This window comes from Bufo bufo, chromosome 2 (genome assembly GCF_905171765.1).
Source record: "Bufo bufo chromosome 2, aBufBuf1.1, whole genome shotgun sequence".
Lineage (NCBI taxonomy): Eukaryota > Metazoa > Chordata > Amphibia > Anura > Bufonidae > Bufo > Bufo bufo.
Genome location: NC_053390.1, coordinates 192,712,740 through 192,737,041, shown reverse-complemented (window position 1 = coordinate 192,737,041; position 24,302 = coordinate 192,712,740). Strand labels below are relative to the sequence as shown.

The following is a 24,302-nucleotide window of genomic DNA, read 5'->3' as shown; positions in this document are numbered from 1 at the left end:
TAGAAGATAATAAAGGTAATACTCTACTAATGACATAATAGCTCCAAAAAATTAGTATCAAACCGACACACAGCATCACACACATGAGAACCACTGACGGACAAGGCATATTAGAACATAGGGCAGAATTCTGCATTATACACTGATGTAGAATTATTTGTATGAACCCTTAAAACCCCTTTGAGCGAGCTTATGGACTAGTATTGAGCGTACTCACAAGTGTATTCATCATCAAGTACAGCAACACATCTATGGGTAGGATTATATATATATATATATATATATATACATACAGTATATCAGTAGCTGAACAAATACATGGGAGAAAATTCCGCACCTAACGGTGCATTCACACGACCGTATAAATGGAACTGCGGAACGGGTGCGGACCCATTCATTTCAATGGGTCCGCAAAAGATGCGGACAGCACACCATGTGCTGTCCGCATCCGTTGTTCCGTTCCGTGGCGCCGCAAAAAAGATAGAGCATGTCCTAAGCTTAGGCATTCTCTATATAGCGCTGGCCATGTGCGGTACGCAAATTGCGGAACGCACACGGACGGTGTCCGTGTTTTGCAAAACACTTACGGTCGTGTGAATGCACCCTAAGGGGGATTAAAGGGAATTTGGCAGACGATCATTTATTGTTTAAATCAAGTTTTTATATTTTGATGATTTATTCTATTTAAAGGGATTATCCCATGAATAATGTAGAAAATGAAAATCACACATAACCTAGTACATGACAAACTCATTCTAACACAGCTAGAACCAGCCCTGTACCTCACATGGATCCAGATATCTACCCATTCGCTGTTCCGCTAGATTTCAAGCTGGCAGCTAGGGGATGTGTCCTTCCCCAGGGGTAAGTCCTTTCTGCTGCAGCTGAAGGATGGAGACGTGCTTTTTCCGTCTCAGCGAGCAGGACAGGAACATTACAAAAAGAGCAAACAGCAGGTGGCGCTATACAGATTCCATTGAATAACTCTGTGCTTATAATACATTTTTAATTAGATGAAGTTACATAAGTATTCAGATCAAGGTGCTGGTTTGTAAACTGTAGAATATTTTTTGTGGGACAACCCCTTTAATTTTCCATGTCACTATCTACATTTAAAAAAAAATCCTAAAATCCTACTGTTTTCACACTGTCCACTAAGCCTAAGGCTCCATTCAGACGTCCGTATGAATGGTCTGGATCCGTTCTGCATTCATTTTCAATGTGGCCGGGAAATATGCGGACAGCACACAGCGTGCTGTCCGCATCCGCACCTCCATGGGATTATAGATTATACTGACCCCAACCGCCCAACCTGAAACTTAGTACCCATAAAATAAAAGAGACACATGGACACATTATATAATGGATAAAATTAGGCCACGGCCAACTTTAATAAAGAACAGCTCAATATTAAATAACCATATAAATTCCATTAATAATAACCACTGGTTAGGCCAGCCATAAGCTCGGCCTAAATACCTTAATCAACTCGTCCGCTTGCCACTAATTCGCGAGCGACCTTACCCCTCCTTCTAATAAAGTGACCGTGACAAAGCAACAAATAAAGGGAGGGCAGGCGGGGCAGCTGTATCCTAAACACAACTTGGCAGACAGCCTAATACCGGCCACCTCGTCTTATATACAAAATCTACCCCACCACCCCAAACCTATCCTCCAATGCCCTACTTGTTGCTGGGGACCTAAAACTTCCAAGCCCCAGCAACCATTCCCCTATAGGATCCCTACCTTAGCCAATCACCCGCAATCTTCCCTTTACCCAGCATCCAAGCTAAATTTAGCCAACTTGGCCACTGAGTTTTGGCGGGAAACACTAACCTGGCGGGAAAATTCCCGCCAAAAAACTCAATACCAGCCCTAGGGATAATCATAATCCCATGAAAATCCCTACAAATGGGATTTTCGAGATCCTAGCATTCCGCAGCCATTCCTCCATTCCGCAGCCCCGAACTTCAGGTCCGCGGCTCCGCACAAAAATAGAACATGTCCTATTCTTGTCTGCAATAGCGGACACGAATAGGTATTTTCTATTATAGTGCCGGCCATGTGCACATGGCCGGTGTCAGTGTTTTGTGGAGTCATCTCATTATCATTTCAGACAGGATTCAATGACAGATGACACGTTTGTATATTTATAGATAAGACAGGATCCACCATTGACAATAGGTGATATCACATCTTATCTATTCCTTACTTGTACAATGACCTCTGCACAGGTCACGGAGCATGCCCAGAAAACTCTCTTATAGAAGTCAATCAGTGCCCTCCAGTCTACTCTGTCTATGGTCCATGTGACTGTTGTAAAGCAAATCTCTAAAAGCTGTTAAGGACAGCTCAGGCAAGATGGCTATAACCACGTTCAGGAAATAGAATAAAAAATTATATAATCATTAAATAAAAACAGATAAGGGGAAAAGGATATGTGTTTTAACTAGCAAAAAATTATAGGTGACACAATCCCTTTAAGGGGGCCCCAGACCCTTGCTAACGACAGTACCAATTCTGTGAAGACTTGAAGTGTACCTGCTGACGTGAATGTGCACATGGAGAATAAGAGTCTATCGGGACATTATATGACTAGCAGTGATCGCCAGTTCGCCGTGTTCGCCCGCGAACATATGCGGGTTGCCATCTTAAATCATAAGTCCGGCGATGCACAGGTAAGTCCTTGCCTGCGCCGCGAGCCGGTCTGAAACAAATGCGGTCATCGGGAGCAGGCAGTTCCGAGAACAGCCTGATGAAGGCCCCCGGTGGCTGTTCTCGGAACTGCCTGCTCGCGGTGACCGCATTTGTTTCAGACCGGCTCGCGGCGCAGGCACAGGTAAGGGCTTACCTGTGCATCGCCGGACTTGTGATTTAAGATGACAGCCCGCATGTGTTCGCGGGCGAACACTGCGAACTGGCCATCACTGATGACTAGTATCCTACATCAGCATGTAGAGATTGCCAGCATGAAGATAAAATACATCAGTTTGTAAACACAGAGGGGTCATTTATCAAAATGGCATAAAGTAGAACTGGTGTAAAAATGATATATAGAAGTGGGGCACTCTCTATAAGTAAAGGGATCCTTTATTAAACATAACAAAATTCACAGTAAAATTAACAATGTATATCGCAGTAATAATAAATCAGCAACAGTATAAAAATCAGCAACAGTATAAAAATCAGCAACAGTATAAAAATCGGCAACAGTATAAAAATCGGCAGAGAATGATCGGTCAATATAATGATAAAAATTCAATAAGGTATTAAAACCTAAAATGATAAAATCGACAAGAAATGGATCCCAGTATACAAATAATTTAAAAGACAATGCTTAGAATATTCGATAAATAATCGAGGGAAGATGGTCATAAGAGTCACTGGTAATTATTCAATGCGTATTTCCTATGCGAAATATTATGAATAATTGCTTTCTGCCGAATAGTTAGAATAATCGGCTCATGGCCAGTCTTTTAACACACATGTATAGTAATAGCCAAAATTCAGCGCGTATGTAGCAAATAAGTAATTGATGTAGACAATGTTTCAATTGCTCATATTTATATAGAGAGCGATCGCTTAGTTGCAAAGTGGGATATGCGCAGTCTTACCAGGAGGTCTTGCTACTGGACTGTAAGCCCTCGACTCGGCGTGTTTTCCTTTGGGATTCCGGTCTCAAGGGCTGCTTATTTAAATTCGAATTTGGTGCCAAAGGGGGTTGTTGAATACACGTGGTCTTGGTATCTTTCGTGTAGTGGTAATTTCTCACTTTGGCGATTCGTTTTTCATGCAATGGTGTCCAGGTCTCCTCAGTCTGGCAATATCCTTTCTCCAGATGGGGGGATTAATAACAGACGCGTTTTGGGGTTTTAAGACAGTGACCCCTTCCTCAGTGGTTGAAGGGTCTCAGCGCTAGACACGCCAACAGGAGACCAGCAGCAAGCAACACCAACCTCAGACTAGGGTCTGACCGCCAGCTGCAAGACAGCGAGGACACGGGAAGGAGACCCTCAGGGCAGGTCATTCTATTGTCCCATAGCCATAAAAATACAGGAGGAGCAGCTTAAAGGTGCAGCAGACTTTGATGTGCCTGTGTACCCGGTGCGGGGCCCAGCACATGCCTCCTAGCTGATACACAGATGTCACAGCATGACCGATTTACAGATACCCCTACTCTCATTGCCAATGCAAGTCCTGGAGATAACAGGGGAGAAGAGAGGAGGCTGCAAGCACCATGAGTGTTAGGGTCGGGTTCACACACAGACAGTAGTGGCCAAGGAAAAGCATCACTGTCCCACTATATACCGTACACTATTGTCCTGGACACTATCACACTATATACCGTATACTGTATCACTATGTACACTATAACAGTATATACACTACATTATCACACTATGTACAGTCGTGGCCAAAAGTTTTGAGAATGACACAAATATTAGTTTTCACAAAGTTTGCTGCTAAACTGCTTTTAGATCTTTGTTTCAGTTGTTTCTGTGATGTAGTGAAATATAATTACACACACTTCATACATTTCAAAGTTTTTTTATCGACAATTACATGACATTTATGCAAAGAGTCAGTATTTGCAGTGTTGGCCCTTCTTTTTCAGGACCTCTGCAATTCGACTGGGCATGCTCTCAATCAACTTCTGGGCCAATTCCTGACTGATAGCAACCCATTCTTTTATAATCACTTCTTGGAGTTTGTCAGAATTAGTGGGTTTTTGTTTGTCCACCCGCCTCTTGAGGATTGACCACAAGTTCTCAATGGGATTAAGATCTGGGGAGTTTCCAGGCCATGGACCCAAAATGTCAACGTTTTGGTCCCCGAGCCACTTAGGGCTCTTTCACACTTGCGTTCTTGTCTTCCGGCATAGAGTTCCGTCGTCGGGGCTCTATGCCGGAAGAATCCTGATCAGGATTATCCTAATGCATTCTGAATGGAGAGAAATCCGTTCAGGATGCATCAGGATGTCTTCAGTTCCGGAACGGAACGTTTTTTGGCCGGAGAAAATACCGCAGCATGCTGCGCTTTTTGCTCCGGCCAAAAATCCGGAACACTTGCCGCAAGGCCGGATCCGGAATTAATGCCCATTGGAAGGCATTGATCCGGATCCGGCCTTAAGCTAAACGTCGTTTCGGTGCATTGCCGGAGCCGACATTTAGCTTTTTCTGAATGGTTACCATGGCTGCCGGGACGCTAAAGTCCTGACAGCCATGGTAAAGTGGAGCGGGGAGCAGTATATTTACCGTCCGTGCGGCTCCCGGGGCGCTTCAGAGTGACGTCAGGGCGCCCCAAGCGCATGGATCATGTGATCGCATGGATCACGTCATCCATGCGCATGGGGCGCTCTGACGTCATTCTGGAGCGCCCCGGGAGCCGCACGGACTGTAAGTATACCGCTCCCCCGCTCCCCGCTCCTACTATGGCAACCAGGACTTTAATAGCGTCCTGGGTGCCATAGTAACACTGAAAGCATTTGGAAGACGGTTCCGTCTTCAAATGCTTTCAGTACACTTGCGTTTTTCCGGATCCGGCGGGCACCTCCGGCAACGGAAGTGCACGCCGGATCCCAACAACGCAAGTGTGAAAGAGGCCTAAGTTATCACTTTTGCCTTATGGCACGGTGCTCCATCGTGCTGGAAAATGCATTGTTCTTCACCAAACTGTTGTTGGATTGTTGGAAGAAGTTGCTGTTGGAGGGTGTTTTGGTACCATTCTTTATTCATGGCTGTGTTTTTAGGCAAAATTGTGAGTGAGCCCACTCCCTTGGATGAGAAGCAACCCCACACATGAATGGTCTCAGGATGCTTTACTGTTGGCATGACACAGGACTGATGGTAGCGCTCACCTTTTCTTCTCCGGACAAGCCTTTTTCCTGATGCCCCAAACAATCGGAAAGAGGCTTCATCGGAGAATATGACTTTGCCCCAGTCCTCAGCAATCTATTCACCATACTTTCTGCAGAAGATCAATCTGTCCCTGATGTTTTTTTTGGAGAGAAGTGGCTTCTTTGCTGCCCTTCTTGACACCAGGCCATCTTCCAAAAGTCTTCGCCTCACTGTGCGTGCAGATGCGCTCACACCTGCCTGCTGCCATTCCTGAGCAAGCTCTGCACTGGTGGCACTCCGATCCCGCAGCTGAATCCTCTTTAGGAGACGATCCTGGCGCTTGCTGGACTTTCTTGGACGCCCTGAAGCCTTCTTAACAAGAATTGAACCTCTTTCCTTGAAGTTCTTGATGATCCTATAAATTGTTGATTGAGGTGCAATCTTAGTAGCTACAATATTCTTGCCTGTGAAGCCATTTTTATGCAACGCAATGATGGCTGCACGTGTTTCTTTGCAGGTCACCATGGTTAACAATGGAAGAACAATGATTTCAAGCATCACCCTCCTTTTAACATGTCAAGTCTGCCATTTTAACCCAATCAGCCTGACATAATGATCTCCAGCCTTGTGCTCGTCAACATTCTCACCTGAGTTAACAAGACGATTACTGAAATGATCTCAGCAGGTCCTTTAATGACAGCAATGAAATGTAGTGGAAAGGTTTTTTTGGGATTAAGTTAATTTTCATGGCAAAGAAGGACTATGCAATTCATCTGATCACTCTTCATAACATTCTGGAGTATATGCAAATTGCTATTATAAAAACTTAAGCAGCAACTTTTCCAATTTCCAATATTTTTTGTCATTCTCAAAACTTTTGGCCACGACTTGTACACTATAATAGTATAACAGTACACAATCACACTACATCCCACTATGTGCACTACATACAGTACATTATCACACTGTGCTACCCTAAGCCTACCACCCTGACCCTGCAGAGCCCTGTGCTACCCTAAGCCTACATAGCCTCATACTGAGCCAACCTGACCCTGCAGAGCTCTCTGTGCCACACTAAGCCTACATAGCCTCATACTGTGCCAACCTGACCCTGCAGAGCTCTCTGTGCCACACTAAGCCTAAATAGCCTCATACTGTGCCAACCTGACCCTGCAGAGCTCTCTGTGCCACACTAAGCCTAAATAGCCTCATACTGTGCCAACCTGACCCTGCAGAGCTCTCTGTGCCACACTAAGCCTAAGCCTACATAGCCTCATACTGTGCCAACCTGACTCTGCAGAGCTCTCTGTGCCACCCTAAGACTACGTAGCATTAGCATCCAATCTGAGACCACTATTAACTGCTTGAATAAGGTACGTTAAAAACAACTTTATTGTGTTCTTTTATTTAAAAAAATCGGTTCTCCACCAAATCTGGCGATCAGGCTAGTAGTGTGAACTGGTGTATAAAGGATATTTATAAATACTTCCTCCTCAACTCACTCTGGATTTTTTTATAAAAGAACACAATAAAGTTATTTTTAACGTACCTTATTCAGGCAGTTAATAGTTTTCAATAGCAGTACGTCCATTTTATATCAAAAAGCAGTTAACTACAATCTGAGACCACTGCAGAGGGGGAAGCTCTCATGTAACAGTGTCCCCAGCTTTAGGCGTTGGAGGAATGACTGTAATAAGGAGTCTACTGTTCGCGTCTATACCATATAAAAACTGGTGGCACTGTTTAGGTGGCAGTGGTCTTATGTTTAGTATATGATGTCAGCTAAATTTAAAATTGTCTAAATTTGCTATTTATGCATGGACGACAGTTCTAGAATACTAGTAATGGTTTCCCTGCATAAATAGCAAACCCTTAATGTTACGTAGGCCTTCATATTAACTATTTGAATTACTGTAACTTTCGTACTCCTCATCGGCTAAAAATACTCCTCAAAAATGGTAAGAGGAGTATTTTTACTCTTCCAGAAAAAATGTAGCGTGACCTCTGGCGACTCATAGCACACCAGGACACCACCTTTCCCTGACTCTTTGGCTAGGCCTATGCTGCCCTCCCCATGGGTCGATACAGAGGGCTATCCCCTATACCAATAGTCTACTCTATGGGGCCCCAACCTTACCAAGCATATGCTATGACATCCCTTCTATATTGCCGAGCAAGCATATACTATGACATTCCTTCTATACGGCAGAGCATACACTATGATATTCTTTCTACACGTCAGAGCATACACTATAGTACTCATTCTATACGGCAAAGCATACGCTATGATATTCCTTCTATATGGCAGAGCATACGCTATGATATTCCTTCTATACGACAGAGCATACACTATGATATTCTTTCTACACGTCAGAGCATACACTATAACATTCCTTCTATACGGCAGAGCATACACTATAGTACTCATTCTATACAGCAGAGCATACACTATAGTACTCATTCTATACGGCAGAGCATACACTATAACATTCTTTCTACACGTCAGAGCATAGACTATAGTACTCAATCTACACGGCAGACTGAATACACTATGATATTCCTTCTATACGGCAGATCATACACTATAGTACTCATTCTATACGGCAGAGCATACACTATGATATTCCTTCTATACGGCAGAGCATACACTATGATATTCCTTCTAGACGGCAGAGCATACACTATGACATTCCTTCTATACGGCAGAGCATACACTATAGAATTCCTTCTACACGGCAGATCATACACTATAGCATTCCTTCTATACGGCAGAGAATACACTATAACATTCCTACTATACGGCAGAGCATACACTATGACATTCCATCTATACGGCAGATCCTACACTATGACATTCCTTCTATACGGCAGAGCATACACTATAGCATTCCTTCTATACGGCAGGGTATACACTGTGACATTCCTTCTATATGGCAAAGCATACACTATGACATTCCCTCTATATGGCAGAGCATACGCTAGGACATTCCCTCTATATGGCAGAGCATACGCTATGACATTCCCTCTATACGGCAGGTATACACTATGACATTCCCTCTTTACGGCAGGTATACACTATGACATTCCCTCTTTATGGCAGGTATACACTATACATTCCTTCTATAAGGCAGAGCATACGCTATAACATTCCTTCTATACGGCAGAGCATACGCTATGATATTCCCTCTATACGGCAGAGCATACACTATGACATTCCTTCTATACGGCAGAGCATACACTATGACATTCCCTCTACACGGCAGAGCATACACTATGATATTTCTTCTATACAGCAGAGCATACTCTATGACATTCCCTCTATACGGCAGGGTATACACTATGACATTCCTTATATACGGCAGAGCATACGTTATGACATTCCCGCTATACGGCAGAGCATACGTTATGATATTCCTTTTATACGGCAGAGCATACACTATGACAATCCCTCTATACGGCAGACCATACGCTATGATATTCCTTCTATACGGCAGGGCATACGCTATGATATTCCTTCTATACGGCAGAGCATACGTTATGATATTCCTTCTATACGGCAAAGCATACACTATGACATTCCCCCTATACGGTAGATCATACACTATATAGTACTCATTCTATACGGCAGAGCATACACTATGACATTCCCTCTATACGGCAGAGTATACACTGTGACATTCCCTCTATACGGCAGATCATACACTATAGTACTCATTCTATACGGCAGAGCATACACTATGATATTTCTTCTATACGGCAGGGTATACACTATAACATTCCTTCTATACGGCAGAGCATACACTATGATATTCCTTCTATATGGCAGAGCATACTCTAGATCATTCCCTCTATACGGCAGAGCATACACTATGACATTCCCTCTATACGGCAGGGCATACGCTATGATATTCCTTCTATACGGCAGAGCATACGTTATGATATTCCTTCTATACGGCAGAGCATACGTTATATTCCTTTTATACGGCAAAGCATACACTATGATATTCCCCCTATACGGCAGATCAAACACTATAGTACTCATTCTATACGGCAGAGCATACACTATGACATTCCCTCTATACGGCAGGGTATACACTATGATATTCCTTCTATACGGCAGGGTATACACTGTGACATTCCTTATATATGGCAGAGCATACACTCTAGTACTCATTCTATACGGCAGGGTATACACTATGATATTCCTTCTATACGGCAGAGCATACACTGTGATATTCCCGCTATACGGCAGAGCATACGCTATGATATTCCCTCTATACGGCAGAGAATACGATATAGTACTCATTCTATACGGCAGAGCATACGCTATGATATTCCTTCTATACGGCAGAGCATACACTATAACATTCCTTCTATACGGCAGAGCATACGCTATGACATTCCCGCTATACGGCAGGGTATACACTATGACATTCCTTCTATACGGCAGAGCATACGCTAGGATAATCCCTCTATACGGCAGAGCATACACTATGACATTCCTTCTATACGGCAGAGCATACACTATAACATTCCTTCTATACGGCAGAGCATACGCTATAACATTCCTTCTATACGGCAGAGCATACGCTATGATATTCCCTCTATACGGCAGAGCATACACTATGACATTCCCGCTATACGGCAGAGCATACGCTATGATATTCCCTCTATACGGCAGAGCATACACTATGACATTCCCGCTATACAGCAGTGCATACACTATGACATTCCCGCTATACGGCAGAGCATACACTATGACATTCCCGCGATACGGTAGAGCATACACTATGACATTCCTGCTATACGGCAGAGCATACACTATGACATTCCCGCTATACGGCAGAGCATACACTATGACATTCCCGCTATACGGCAGAGCATACACTATGACATTCCCGCGATACGGCAGAGCATACACTATGACATTCCCGCTATACGGCAGAGCATACACTATGACATTCCCGCTATACGGCAGGGTATACACTATGACATTCCCGCTATACGACAGAGCATACGCTATGATATTCCCTCTATACGGCAGAGCATATGATATTCCCTCTATACGGCAGAGCATATGATATTCCCTCTATACGTTCACACAACTGTTTACATAAGAGCCGTCCTGCTCAATCCCCTCAGTGAACTGCCAGCATGGTGCTAATGAGATCTCGCAAAGGACGCCAGGGTTGGTCTTTTTTAAGCCACTGCATCAGTAATTGAATAGTAATAATTGGTTTACGTATAATAAAAATCTGCATCTAAATGGCACGTGAACAGCAGGATTTAAGAAGGACAAAGCCCATACGCTTACACGAAGCATGCAGGTAGTCAGTAAATTTACTGATGCCCATAAAACATTGTAAAGGATTACACAATATCTGCAGTTTGTATGTTCCGTGTTTTACTGCAGAAGTTTCCTCCAAAAACATGTTAAAGGGGTTGTCTGGGATTTTCTGAAATGTATGCCTTAAGGCTCATGAACATGGCCAATGCCGTTTTTGAGGATCCGCGAAACACATATACCTGCCGTGTGCGTTCCGCATTTGGAAGAACTGCACATCCAACCCTCTATAGAACTGTCCTATCCTTGTCCGCAATACAGACAACACTAGGACATGTTCTAATTTTTTGCAGAACGGAAAAACGGATGCGTACAGGGCACGGTGTTCTGTCCGCATCTTTTGCAGCCCCATTGAAGTGAATGGGTCCACATCCGACCCGCAAAAAATGCGGATCGGCTGTGGACAAAAAACAAGGTTGTGTGTATAAGCTCTAAGAGTCCGTCCTGAGGCCAGTTACGTGAACGATGTGCAGGACATGACTTCATCACGGCAGGATCGGTGGAGACCCAAGCAGCAGATGACATAGTATTTCCTATTTGTATGAAAATTTCTGAAAATCCTGGCCATCCCCTTTAAGGCATCACACATAAAGCCTCATGCAGACGTCCGTGGAACACTGTCCGTGAGATACCGGACTGGCATCCTGCTTAGTGCAGGAGCGCACGGCGTCATTGGTTGCTATGACACCATGCGCTTCGTGCCGCCGCTGCTTTACAGTAATACACTCATATGATCTATACGAGTGTATTACTGTAGTGCAGCGGCGGCATGAAGCGCATGGTGTCATAGCAACCAATGACGCCGTGCGCTCCTGCACTAAGCAGGATGCCAGTCCAGTATCTCACGGACCGTTTTCCAGGGACGTCTGCATGAGGCTTAAAGCGAGCTGGGCAGCACAGTGGCTCAGCGGTTAGTGCCACCTGCATGGACTTTGTACGTTCTCCCCATGTTTGCGCGGGTTTCCTCCCACACTCCAAAGACATACTGATAGGGAGCTTAGATTGCGAGACATTGGCGGAATATGACAGCACTATATGGGTGCCTCCATACTCTGCGGATTTTGTTGCAGAATTTTCCGCAACTGACAATCAGTTCCATTCAAATGAATGAGGAGGAAAGAACATGGATTTCTGCAAGCCCCATTCAGGTGGATGGAACAGATTTGTGCGAAGTGATAAATAAATATAGGGGGTCATTTACTGTAAGCTGTCTTACATTTAGGCCATCGCTGGATACGCCCGCGCCTCTACATAACTTTGGAGGATCCACCACCAGCGCAGTGTCCTTATAAATGACCCCCATAGAGTTTTGAGCCTAGAATTGTATGGTCCACACTATGGAGCTATAGGCACTCCATGTCTTCCTATGGCACTGGGGAGAATATACAGTATCTGCAATGAGACACTTGCTATGACACTATCTGCACTAGATAACCTTGCTACGATACCATCTATTCTGTCTACGCCTTCACATGAAATCAGTGCCATAGGGCGGCGGATGCCCCATTATAGCATCATGCCACGCAGAACTTGCGGTGGAATATAGCCATATAACGGAGCCCATGGGTTAATTGGCTGTCTATGAAATTCGCCCAGGTGTGTGAGTGCATCAGGAACCACGTCCAGCCCTTCTGTGTCTGCAGTGAGATATGTCATCGCTGAAGACCTGACTTCCACCTCCTCTTATTAACAGTCTTCATTATGTTCTGCTACTTTTAGACACTATTTAAACAATATAGCACGTGTTAGTAAATCATTGCAGCCGCCAGTAAATGGGATGCAGTTTGGCATTGAAGGCGTTCCAGTGCCTGATGACCCTGCCAGACAAGGCGAGAAGTTGCTCAATTAAAAGTCGCACTGAAGTGCTGCTCTGAGTGATGGTGGCAACAATGAATCAAGACTTTCTTTCCCTTGACTCGGCCACCGTCCGTGCACAGCCTCTCGGTGTGACCTCAGGCATCACTTGTTCTTGTCACCGCTACACCAGGCTGCTTTTAACATTACTCCTGATGCTGGAAAATTCCTTCTTCATACATTTTTAACTATGGCTTGGCCTACAAAAGGCAGTTATAGATGGTGCTGCATATTTGTAAGTTGATGCCTGGATTATTTTACACAGACATTTTCTACATTTTTCCAGTAAAATGTAAGAGCCTGGACAGCAAGACAGGTACGGTATTTAGGATTGGGGTCATGTGATACCCTATGGGTCCTCACAGAGATTTCTATGATAAGCCCTTGTTATGTCAGCTTATGGGGTCACCGTGTAGGTTCTCCTGGATGGAACAAGCTTACATTCTGTGGTCAGGACAAAATGGTTAGAAGAACATATCTAAGGGTACGGTCACAACGCCAGGCTTCTTGATGCAGTTTTGAAAACCAAAACCAGGAGTGAACTGAAAAATAAAAAGAGGATAAATTGTATCTGTCCTTTATACTTTCTCTCATTTAATGATCTGTTTCTGATTTTGGCTTCCAAAACTCCATGATGAAACCTGACCTGACCATGTAGGAGTATCCCAAGTGTCCCAAAAACAAGAAGACTTCTGAGAATGACTGTGATTGTCTGACTGGTAAAGGGGTACTCTGGTTGTTAAAAGTTATCCTCTATCCACAGTATGGGTAGTAACTATTAGATTGGTGGGGGTACTACCACTGGGACCCCCACTGATCATGAGAATTAGCTCCCCTAGGTGGCCACTCCGTTCACCTCTATGGGTATGCCGGAGATAACCGAGCGTTGTACCTGGAAATCTCCAGAACTCCCGTAGAGATGAATGGAGCAGCAGTAAGCAGGCTTCACCTGCTGCTCAGTTCATTTCAGGGCACTCCAAGTGATACGGGGTAACGGTTCTCATGATCAATGAGGTGGTTCCCAGCAGTAGGACCCCCACCGATCTAATAGTTAACCTCTATCAAGGGATAACTTTTAAAAACCAAAACACCCCTCTTAAAGTGTTAAATGTGTGTCTCAATGAATGAATGAACCCCACCCTCCTCAAACAAAAATGTATGATACATGTTCAATACATTTTCCTTGGTTTTGAATGGTCCTGGTCCTATTCTAATGCTATAGGCTGGTATGTAAGTGTCCTCTTCAGGAACCTCAGACGTTCTCACCCTAGGTGCACCTTCAGACTGGACATCAACTCTTGAACTAATGGTGACTCCTTTGCACATACATATTAGCCATGAAGGGTCTCCCTATGGAAGAGTGGCATGTGCCAGGCTCCCATGTACTTGCCTTTGATGTACACATCGTCATCTGCCCTCATGAACCACTCATATTTATCCAGGTACTTGTCATGCATGTGCTTGATCATCATGAAGGACTTCTTCTGAGGAGGGTACGAGTCGTCCACCCCAGGTAAGGAGATGACTGGCACTGGTTCCGGCAGCTGGATCTCCTCTGAGCCCTGGCTGGAGAAGAACTCCACTTTGCCCGGGATGTAGGGTGCCCAGGTCCTGTAAGCTGCCACTGCCCGGGTGTCCAGGTATTTCTTAGCTGTCATAACCCCGACATAGAGGAAATGTCTCTGGCTGTCCTCTGGTGGACCCCAGTCCCCACTTCCATTGTGGTTAACCCTGTGCCTGCTGCTACTGCTGTTGTTGTCCTTCTTGGGGTCCTCGTCCTCAGGTCCAGGGGTGCTGTGTGCCACCACTTCTTTCCCCTGCCAGGGGCCATCCCTGGAGGGGCTCCTCATGCCTCCCTGCTGCCCTGCCTGGACCCTCTCCGGGGTGTAGAAGGAGCAGACATTGGACCTTCTCTTCTTCTCGCTCATCTCAGCTACTTTGGGGGCGATGAGCCAGGAGGCAGCGGTAAATCCCAGGATTAGTCCCACCACCACACTCATCCAGGGTCTCCTGGACCTCACAGCCATTCTCTTAGTATACTGCTGGGCTAATCTCCCGGGGTGGCAGGGTGCTGGGGGCGCCCCCGGCTGGAGTGAAAGTTGGCGGGCAGGAGAGCAGGAGCAGCCCGTGGAGGAGCAGCAGTGTCTGGGCTGCCAGCCTGTCACTGCCGCTCGCACCTCCTCCAGCCCCACGCTGCAGCTGCCTCTCCTCCTCCTCCTCCTCCTGCTGCTCCACCTTCTCCCTCTGCTCCCAGCCGCCAGCTCCTCCACACCCCCGGCTGCTGATCAGTGCCCGTGCCCACCCAGCCTGGAGGAAGATGCTGCAGCTTCCAGGTGGGAGGGGAGCAGCCCATGTGCTTCCTGGAGGGTGCCACCCCAATCCTCTGCTGCCTTCAAGTCCACATGGCACATGCCCACACCCAGCTGTCCCCAGAACTGCACCACCCATACATCTCACAAAGCATATACTGTATCAGGGGGGCTAACTATAATTCATAGGGTCCCATGGTGAAAAAAAAATGGGGGCCACCAAAACCTAATGTGAGAAAATGAAAACAGCAGTAAAAGGGCTCATGCACAGGAACGTATAAGCTTTACGTGTCCGTTCTTTTTTTTTTTTTTTTGCAGACCGTATACGGAACCATTCATTTTAATGGGTCCGCAAAAAAATAAACTGAAGTCACTCCGTGTGCATTCCGTTTCCGTATGTCCGTATTTTCGTTCCGCAATAAAATAAGAACATGTCCTAATGCTGTTCTATTAGGGGCCAGCTGTTCCATTTCACAAAATACGGAATGCACACGGACGTCATCCGTATTTTTTGCGGATCGCAAAATACACACAGTCGTGTGCATGCGCCCTAAGTAGAAATAAATTAAAGGTATGCATAATAGCACGATGTATCAGAAAGCCCACATCATAGCAAAAAAAAGCCGCCATATTGTTGTTCACCACTGAAAGGTACAATGTTCTTGCACCTGAGTGGGCCCCACAGCAAGTGCTATGGCTATAGTCACGCCTATGGCTGTAGTATTCCTATAGGTTCCCATGTGTTTTGTGCTACTGAAATGACCCTTGCCTGCTACACTGTTCCAAATATCTGCAGTAGTAGTCAATAAGGAGCCAGATCCAAGCATATAGCATCTACGGTATTTACATCTGTCCGAGTCATAAAAAAGGTACCCCAGGAACTGACTAATATAATAATGGATTCACTATAGCCATGATGTCATGTTCTTGGTTTTGGCTCAGAATAAGAGCTCATGCACAGGACTGAATGTATTTTGCGGTCCGCAAAACACGGATCCGCAAAAAATACGGATGACATCCGTGTGCATTCCGTATTTTGCGGAACAGAACAGCTGACCCCTAATAGAACAGTACTATCCTTGTCCATAATGCGGACAATAATAGGACATGTTATATTTTTTTGCGGAACGGACATATGTAAACGGACATACGTAAACGGAATACACATGGAGTAACTTCCGTATTTTTTTGAGGACCCAATGAAATGAATGGTTCCGCATGTGGTCCGCAAAAAATGAACGGACACAGAAAGAAAATATTCATTTCAATGGGGCCGCAAAAGATGCAGATGACACACCGCGTGCTGTCCGCATCCGTACCATTCCATCAGTTCCATTACGTGGCCCCGTAAAAAAGATAGAACGTGTCCTATTCTTGTCTGCAATAACCTTCTTTAACCCCTTCACGCATTTGGACTTAACTGTACGTCCAAATCGCAAGTGATTTACTGTACAGTCACATCCAAACTGCTTACTATAAAGTGTCACAGCCCCGGAGTGTCCGCTCTCCTGGAGAGCAGACACACCGGGGAGGCCGGCAAGGGACCAATCAGAGTGGTCCCTTGCTGGCAAGCTTTCTGATTGGTTAGTCTCTGCAGACTAACCAATCGGAGCGCTTTAGTGTGAAAATGACGGTTTCAGGCTGTGATCTCCACGCTGGAGATCACAGCATGAAATCGGGTAAGACCACCAATGTGCTCCCAGTGCCCCTGATATTTATATTGTCCCCAGTAATTTAGTGGCCCCCATAATGCCCCCATTGCCTCCCGATGCCACCCTACAGCCTGATCCTCTCTGCCGTCTATGATGACAACGTCTCAGGAACGGAGCTGCTGCCATCAGCAGAGAGTGCCAGCTGTAACTTACAGCTGACACTCTGCTGCTACGGCCAAAATCAGTGCTGACACCGATCTTGGCCGTTTAACCCCATAGATGCCGCGGTCAGTAGCTTCCTTGCGGCATCCATGTAGTTGAGAGGAAGCGAGCTCCCTCTCTCTTCCATCGGGCCGCCGCTGCTGTGATGGCAGCGGGCCGATCGTTGCCATGGCAACCAGACGCCTTACAAAGGCGTCCAAGCTGCCATGTACCTAAGGCTGATCAGACTGTGAGGGTCTGATCAGCCTTAGTGTAACTGTAATACAGACTGTACAGTGCATTGCAAAATATTACTATTGCAATGCACTGTATAGCCATCAGGCCCACTGGATCTTCAAGATAACTAAAATAAATAAATAAATAAAAAGTGTAAAAAGTTTTTTAAAAAAGTGTAAAAAAAAAAGTTAAAAATAAAACATAAATTTAAATAAAAATTAAATTAAAATTGGCTTTTTTCATATCTTTTCATTTGTCGTTAAAAATATTAAATAAAAATAAAATCTACACATAATTGGTAGCGTCCGTGGCAGTGTCCGTAACGACCTGATCTATAAAAGTATCATTTTCCTAATCCCGCGAGGTGAACGCCTTAAAAAAGAATGTAGAAAACAATGATGGAATTGCTGTTTTTGTCACCTCACCTCCACAAAAAAAAATAACAAGTGATCAAAAAGTCATATGTACCCCAAAATGATACCAACAAAAACTACAGCCTGTGCCGCAAAAAAAACAGGCCCTAGCACAGCTACATTGGTGAAAAAATAAAAGAGTTATGGACTTTAGTATATGACTATGCAAAATATAATTTATTTTTAACACAAAAGTAATTTTATGTTGAAAAAGTAGTAAAACATAAAAAACTATATCAATTTGGTATCGCCATAACTGTATCAACCCACAGAATAAAATTATCATATCATATTTACCACAAGAGGAACCCCATAAAAAATAAAAATAAAAAACACTGACACAATTGCCATTTTTACATAATTCACCTCCACAAAATATGTTATAAAAAGTGATCAAAAAGACTTATGTACCCCAAAATGATACCAACAAACACTGCACCCCATCCCATAAAAAACAAGCCCCCACACAGCTACATTGGTGAACATTTTAAAAAGTTATGGACTTTAGTATATGACTATGTGCAAAATATTATTTATTTTTAACACAAAAGTGATTTTATGCTGAAAAAGTAGTAAAACATAAAAAAAACTATATAAATTTGGTATCGCTATAACTGTATCAACCCACAGAATAAAATTATCATAGCATATTTACTGCAAGAGGAACCCCATAAAAAATAAAAAACACTGACACAATTGCCATTTTTACCCAATTCACCTCCACAAAAAATGCTATAAAAAGTGATAAAAGACTTATCTACCCCAAAATTATAGCAATAAAAACTAGAGACTGTCTTGCAAAAAACAAGCCCCCACACATCTACATTGGTGAAAAAGTAAAAATGTTATGGCCCCTAAAACAATTTCAGCAAAATACATGTTAGTGAATCCTGATGCCGCTCCTTCCCTTCTGAATGCTGCCGTGTCCCCAAACAGTGGTTTACGACCACGTACAAGGTGTTGCCTTATTCAGGAAAAAATGCATAGCAATTTGTGGGGTGCATTTTCTTCTGTTAGCCCTTGTGAAAATAAAAAATATAGGACTAAAGCAGCATTATATTGGAAGTAAAAGTTAATTTTTCATTTTCACATCCATGCATTTCTAAATTCTATGAAACGCTTGTTGGGTCAAAGCATTCACTTCACCACTATATTTATTCCTTGAGGGGTGCAGTTTCCAAAATGGGGTCAATTTTGGGAGTTTTTCTTTCTAGGGGTATCTCAGGGTCTCTTCAAATGTGACATGGCACCTGAAAACATTCCAGCAAAATCTGCCCTCCGATAACAATATAGCGCTCCTTTCCTTCTGAGCACTGCCGTGTGCCCATACAGCAGATTACAACCACATACAACCTTACTGTGTAACAGGAAAGATTGATTAAAATGGAAGATCTGAACAAAAAAATTAAATTTAAAAATTTCCCCTCCATTTTCCTTTAAGTCTTGTGGAACACCTAAAGGGTTAACAAAGTTTGTATAATCAGTTTTGAGTAACTTGAGGGGTGTAGTTTCTAAAATGCGGTCATTCATGGGTGGTTTCTACTAATTAAGTCCCACAAAGCGACTCAATAACTGAACTGGTCCTTAGGCCTCATGCACACGACCGTTCCGTTTTTTGCGGTCCATAAATTGCGGATCTGCAAAAAACAGATGCCGCCCTTGTGCCTTCCGCAATTTGCGGAACGGAACAGGAGGCCCAATATAGAAATGCCTATTCTTGTCCGCAAAACGGACAAGAATAGGACATGCCTCATAATTTTTGCGGGGCCATGGAACAGAGCAACAGATGCGGACCCATTGAAATGAATGGTTCCGTATACGGACCGTATACAGAATCAAAATACGGCCCGTATACGGAATGCAAAAAAAAACATTCCTGTGCATGAGCCCTTAAAGTGGGTTTTGGCAATTTTCTTAAAAATTTTAAAATTTGCTTCTAAACTTCCTAAAAAAATAAATTTACAAAATGATGCAAACATAAAGTAGACATATGGGAAATGTAAAGTAATTACTAGTTAACGAAGTCTCACTATCTGTCTTAAAAGCGGAGAAATTCTAATTTTGAAAATAGCTAATTTTTTAAAAATTTCTACAGATTTTATTTATTTTTATGCATAAAGGTAAAACGTATCAACTCCAATTCACCACTAACATGAAGTATGATGTGTCACAAAAAAAACAATCTCAGAATGGCTTGGATAAGTATAATTGTTCCAAAGTTATTACCACATAAAGTGACACATGTCAGATTTAAAAAATGGGGCTCTGGCATTTGGTCCAAACTGGCTGTCGCTTGAAAGGGTTAAGGTGGTTTCGTTCTAAGGATTTTTTTTTTTGTAAACGCACCACTGCAGTTTTTTATGTGGTTCTTCGAGCCAAAGCCAGAAGTGGATCCAGCAGGAGAAGCATCATCCTTCCTTTACTTTTCTCATTCCTTTTGAACGCGCATCTGGCTTGGCTCAAAAGAACTGCCACAAAAACTATATCAGTTTTCTGAAAAATTCTGTGTGTGTGTGATCCACCTTTAAAGCCACGGCACATGGTCATCATCCGGTTAAACGGATCATGTATCTTTTTTAAGGATCTCTAACCATGTACCGTATAGCTCTTCTCTATTCTTTAGACTCCACATGAACATAGCATCCATGGGCGTCCGCAGGGGGGGGCAAGGGGGGGCAAATGCCCCCCCCCTGGAATCTGTGAACTGAGCTCTGCCTCTGCTCTGCAGCACTGGCAGATCCAGGGGGGGGGCAGAAGTGGGAGGGCGGCAGCGGGGCACTGGGACATGAACGCTTCTATTGTGGAAGCGTTCATCTCCATAGTCATCTGTATCGCCGTCCTCAGGACAGCGATACAGATAACTGTGCTGAGGCAGGGGAGGGAGAGGCGTGTCCCTTTCCCTTCCTCTGAAAGGCTGCAGGCACTAGGCCGGCGCAGGCGGCGCAATGACGTCATTGCGCCGCCTGAGCCATACAGCGCGGGACACAGGCCGGAAGAGGCCTGCATCGCACCGCTGCCAAAGAGGTAAGTATAAGTGTTTATTTTTTTTTTGTGTACAATACTGGTGGCTACTGGCACATAATGGGGGTCTCTGGCTACTGGCACATAATGGGGGGTTCTGGCTACTGGCACATAATGGGGGTCTCTGGCTACTGGCACATAATGGGGGCTGTCATTATGGGCACATAATGGGGGGCTGTCATTATGGGCACATAATGGGGGGCTGTAATTACTGGCACATAATGGGGGCTGTCATTACTGGCACATAATGGGGGCTGTCATTACTGGCACAAGGGGGGGGCTGTCATTACTGGCACATGATGGGGGGCTGTTAATACTGGCACATGATTGGGGGGCTGTTATTACTGGCACATGATGGGGGGGCTGTTATTACTGGCACATTATTGGGGGCACTATAGGGGCATCTACTGAGGCCACAAAGAAGGGGTGTTTTATATGGGGGACTCTGTACAGAAGAATTTTATACTGGGACAAATTATGGTGGGTACTAGGAGGAAGGGGGGAGAGGAGTACTATGGGGTCATCTACGGGGGGCAGTAAGAAGGGGTATTTTATACTTGCAAATTATAGGGGACACTGGGGGCATCTACTGGGGCATTTTATACTGGTACATTATGGGGGGCACTAGGAGGAAGGGGGGAGAGGAGCACTATGGAGGCATTTACTGGGGGCACTATATAGGGGTATTTTATACTGGCACATTATGGGGGCACTATGGGGACATTAGCTCAACTGGGGGCATTACAAGGGGGTATTTTTTGCACTGTCACATTATAAGGAGAATTATTTCTACTGGGGGGGCATTATGGTGGGCTTTATTACTCCCCCATGGTATGACCCCCTAGTAGCAGCACCAGCCTCTCCCTGCTCTGCTATCCCTCCGCCCCTTCTCTAAATCCTTATTATGAAATCTTTCTCATTAGGATAAAACACAACATCAGCTCCGCCGAGCCCCCGGCCGAAGTTTGGAAGTGGCGTCCGAGATCCCCAAGGGTCAAGTAACTGTAAGTTTTCATGTGAAATATGTTTATGTTATACACATATAGCCTACACTATGCCACACAATATACAGTATACCTATACACTGTGTAGTCTGTTCTATAAGCACCATTGTTTTGTGGCGGCGGACAGAAAATAATCTGGAAGTGCCCCTCCCGAGACCAGGCTCTGGATCCGCCACTGGACAGCTCATGCGTTATTATACTTTGTGATAATAAATATGCCCCTCCCCTTCATTACATTCTCAGAAACAAGCAGAGCATGGATGTCAATAAAATTATGCCCCCCCGGAAAAATTTCTGCGGACGCACATGATAGCATCATGTCAATTTGCACCACTTCAATCTATTGTTCCCTGTCAGCAGCCATTTCATCCCATGGAGACGCTGACTGGGATATTTCTACCATGATTCTGACTGTTCTGATTCTGTTCCTGTCCCACACTGTACTGTCTCATAACTTTAATTTTTTTTATTTTTTCAATTATTTTTTTTATTAAAGTTTCCAGCAATCTCTTTCATGACAAGCCATTAGATATAAGACAATAAACAGTTTACAAATAAAGATCACATGGCAGTCAACATCGAACGAGAGAACAAATACTTGGTGAGGTAGATGTAAGCATGTTGTTGATAGTAGATTATCAATATAACCAAAATGATACATTAACATTGGATCATACACTCTTAGGCCTCTTGCAGACGAACGTAAGGGCACAGACCCTGGGCCAGCCGCATGCGGATCGCGATCCCATTCACTTGAATGGGGTCCGCGATCCGTCGATAAAGCACGGAACAGAACACCACAGAAGCACTCCGTAGTGTTTCCGAGGGGTTCCATTCCGTGCTTCCATTCCGCACTGTTCCACATCTCCGGATTTGCGGACCCATTCAAGTCAATGGGTCCGCATCCGTGATGCGGAATGCACACGGAAGGGTGCCTGTGTATTGTGGATCCGCATATGCGGTCCTCAATACTGCAACGGAGCCCTTACATTCGTCTGCAAGAGGCCTTAGGGTCCATTAACACGTCCGCAAAATGGGTCCGCATCCGTTCCGCAATTTTACAGAACGGGTGTGGACCCATTAATTTTGAAAGGGGGCGGAAAAGATGCTGACAGCACACAGTGTGCTATCTGCATCCGCACTTCTGTTCCGCGGCCCCACAAAAAAATAAAACATGTTCTATTCTTGTCTGCAGACACGGACAAGAAAAGGCATTCATAATATAGTGCCGGCCATGTGCGGTCCGCAAAATGCGGTATGCAAATAGCCGGTGTCCGTGTTTTGCGGATCCGCAATTTGTGGACCACAAAACACGTGCAGGCGTCTGAATGGACCATTAGGGTCCATTCACACGTCCGTAGAATGGGTCCGGATCCGTTCCGCAACGTTGCGGAACGAATCCGGACCCATTCATTCTCTATGCTGTCCGCATCCGTATACGGAACCATTCATTTCAATGGATCCGCAAAAAAAAAAACGGAAGGTACTCCGTATGCCTTCTGTTTCCATATTTACGTTTTTATGTTCCATTCAAAAATAGAACATGTCCTATTATTGTCCGCATAAAGGACAAGGATAGTACTGTTCTATCAGGGGCCAGCTGTTCCGTTCAGCAAAAAACGGAATGCACAAGGACGTCATCCGTATTTTTTGTGAATCCGTTTTTTGCGGACCACAAAATACTGAAAAAGACATACGGTCATGTGCAAGAGGGTCCAGTCACATGTCCGCATTTTTCCTTTCCAGATTTCCGTTCCGTTTATTGCGGATCCGTGTCTCTGCAAAAACCTTCCGTTTTTTACAAATGTGCATCTGTATCCGTTCCGTGTTTCCGCAAAAAAAACGGAAGGAGGAATAGATGTTGCTAGGGTACAAAAAAAAAGATGTGTAAAACAGAGGACAAGTGGCAGCACAGGGGCCATTTTAATGTGCTTTTAGACTCGTTCAGAGCTGTGTGAGAAACCTTTGCTTGGCTGGCATAGTTTTCTTCCTATTTCTCAGTGATAATCATGGCAGAAGACCTTATGGATAAAGTACTATTTCACAGGAGTCTTTCTCGGTGATTCAGACGGCAATCAACGATGCTGGATGAAGAATCGGGGAGAAAGAGGAGACGGCAGTGGGTCCATCCCATTGTTGCTCAGCGCCTTCACAAAGGACAATTTCATACCTTGTATAACGAGCTGCGACGTGACCCCATCAAATTCAAAACCTATTGCTGGATGCCCATGGAAGCATTTGATCACCTGCTGGTCTGTCTTCATCCTGACCTGACTTTCATGGACACCAGTAATAGGTGCAGCATCGCAGCAGAGCAAAGGTTGATAGTCACCTTGAAGTAAGTGAATTTTATCATTTTAATTAATACTATATATTGAATATTAACTTATGTAAATTAATATTAAAACATTTTTTTTTTTTATTCCTTGC

General features: G+C 44.4%; 1 protein-coding gene across 1 annotated transcript in view; it reads right to left on the bottom strand.

Annotated features, from left to right (window-relative positions):
- CHSY3 (chondroitin sulfate synthase 3) overlaps positions 1–15,221 on the bottom strand; it is a 367,670-nt gene extending 352,449 nt beyond the window's left edge. The window contains exon 1 of the mRNA XM_040415986.1: positions 14,426–15,221. Within this exon, the coding sequence (XP_040271920.1) occupies positions 14,426–15,062 (637 nt within the window). The 5' untranslated portion in view covers positions 15,063–15,221. The remainder of the gene's footprint in view (positions 1–14,425) is intronic.
- Between the last annotated feature and the right edge of the window lie 9,081 nt (positions 15,222–24,302).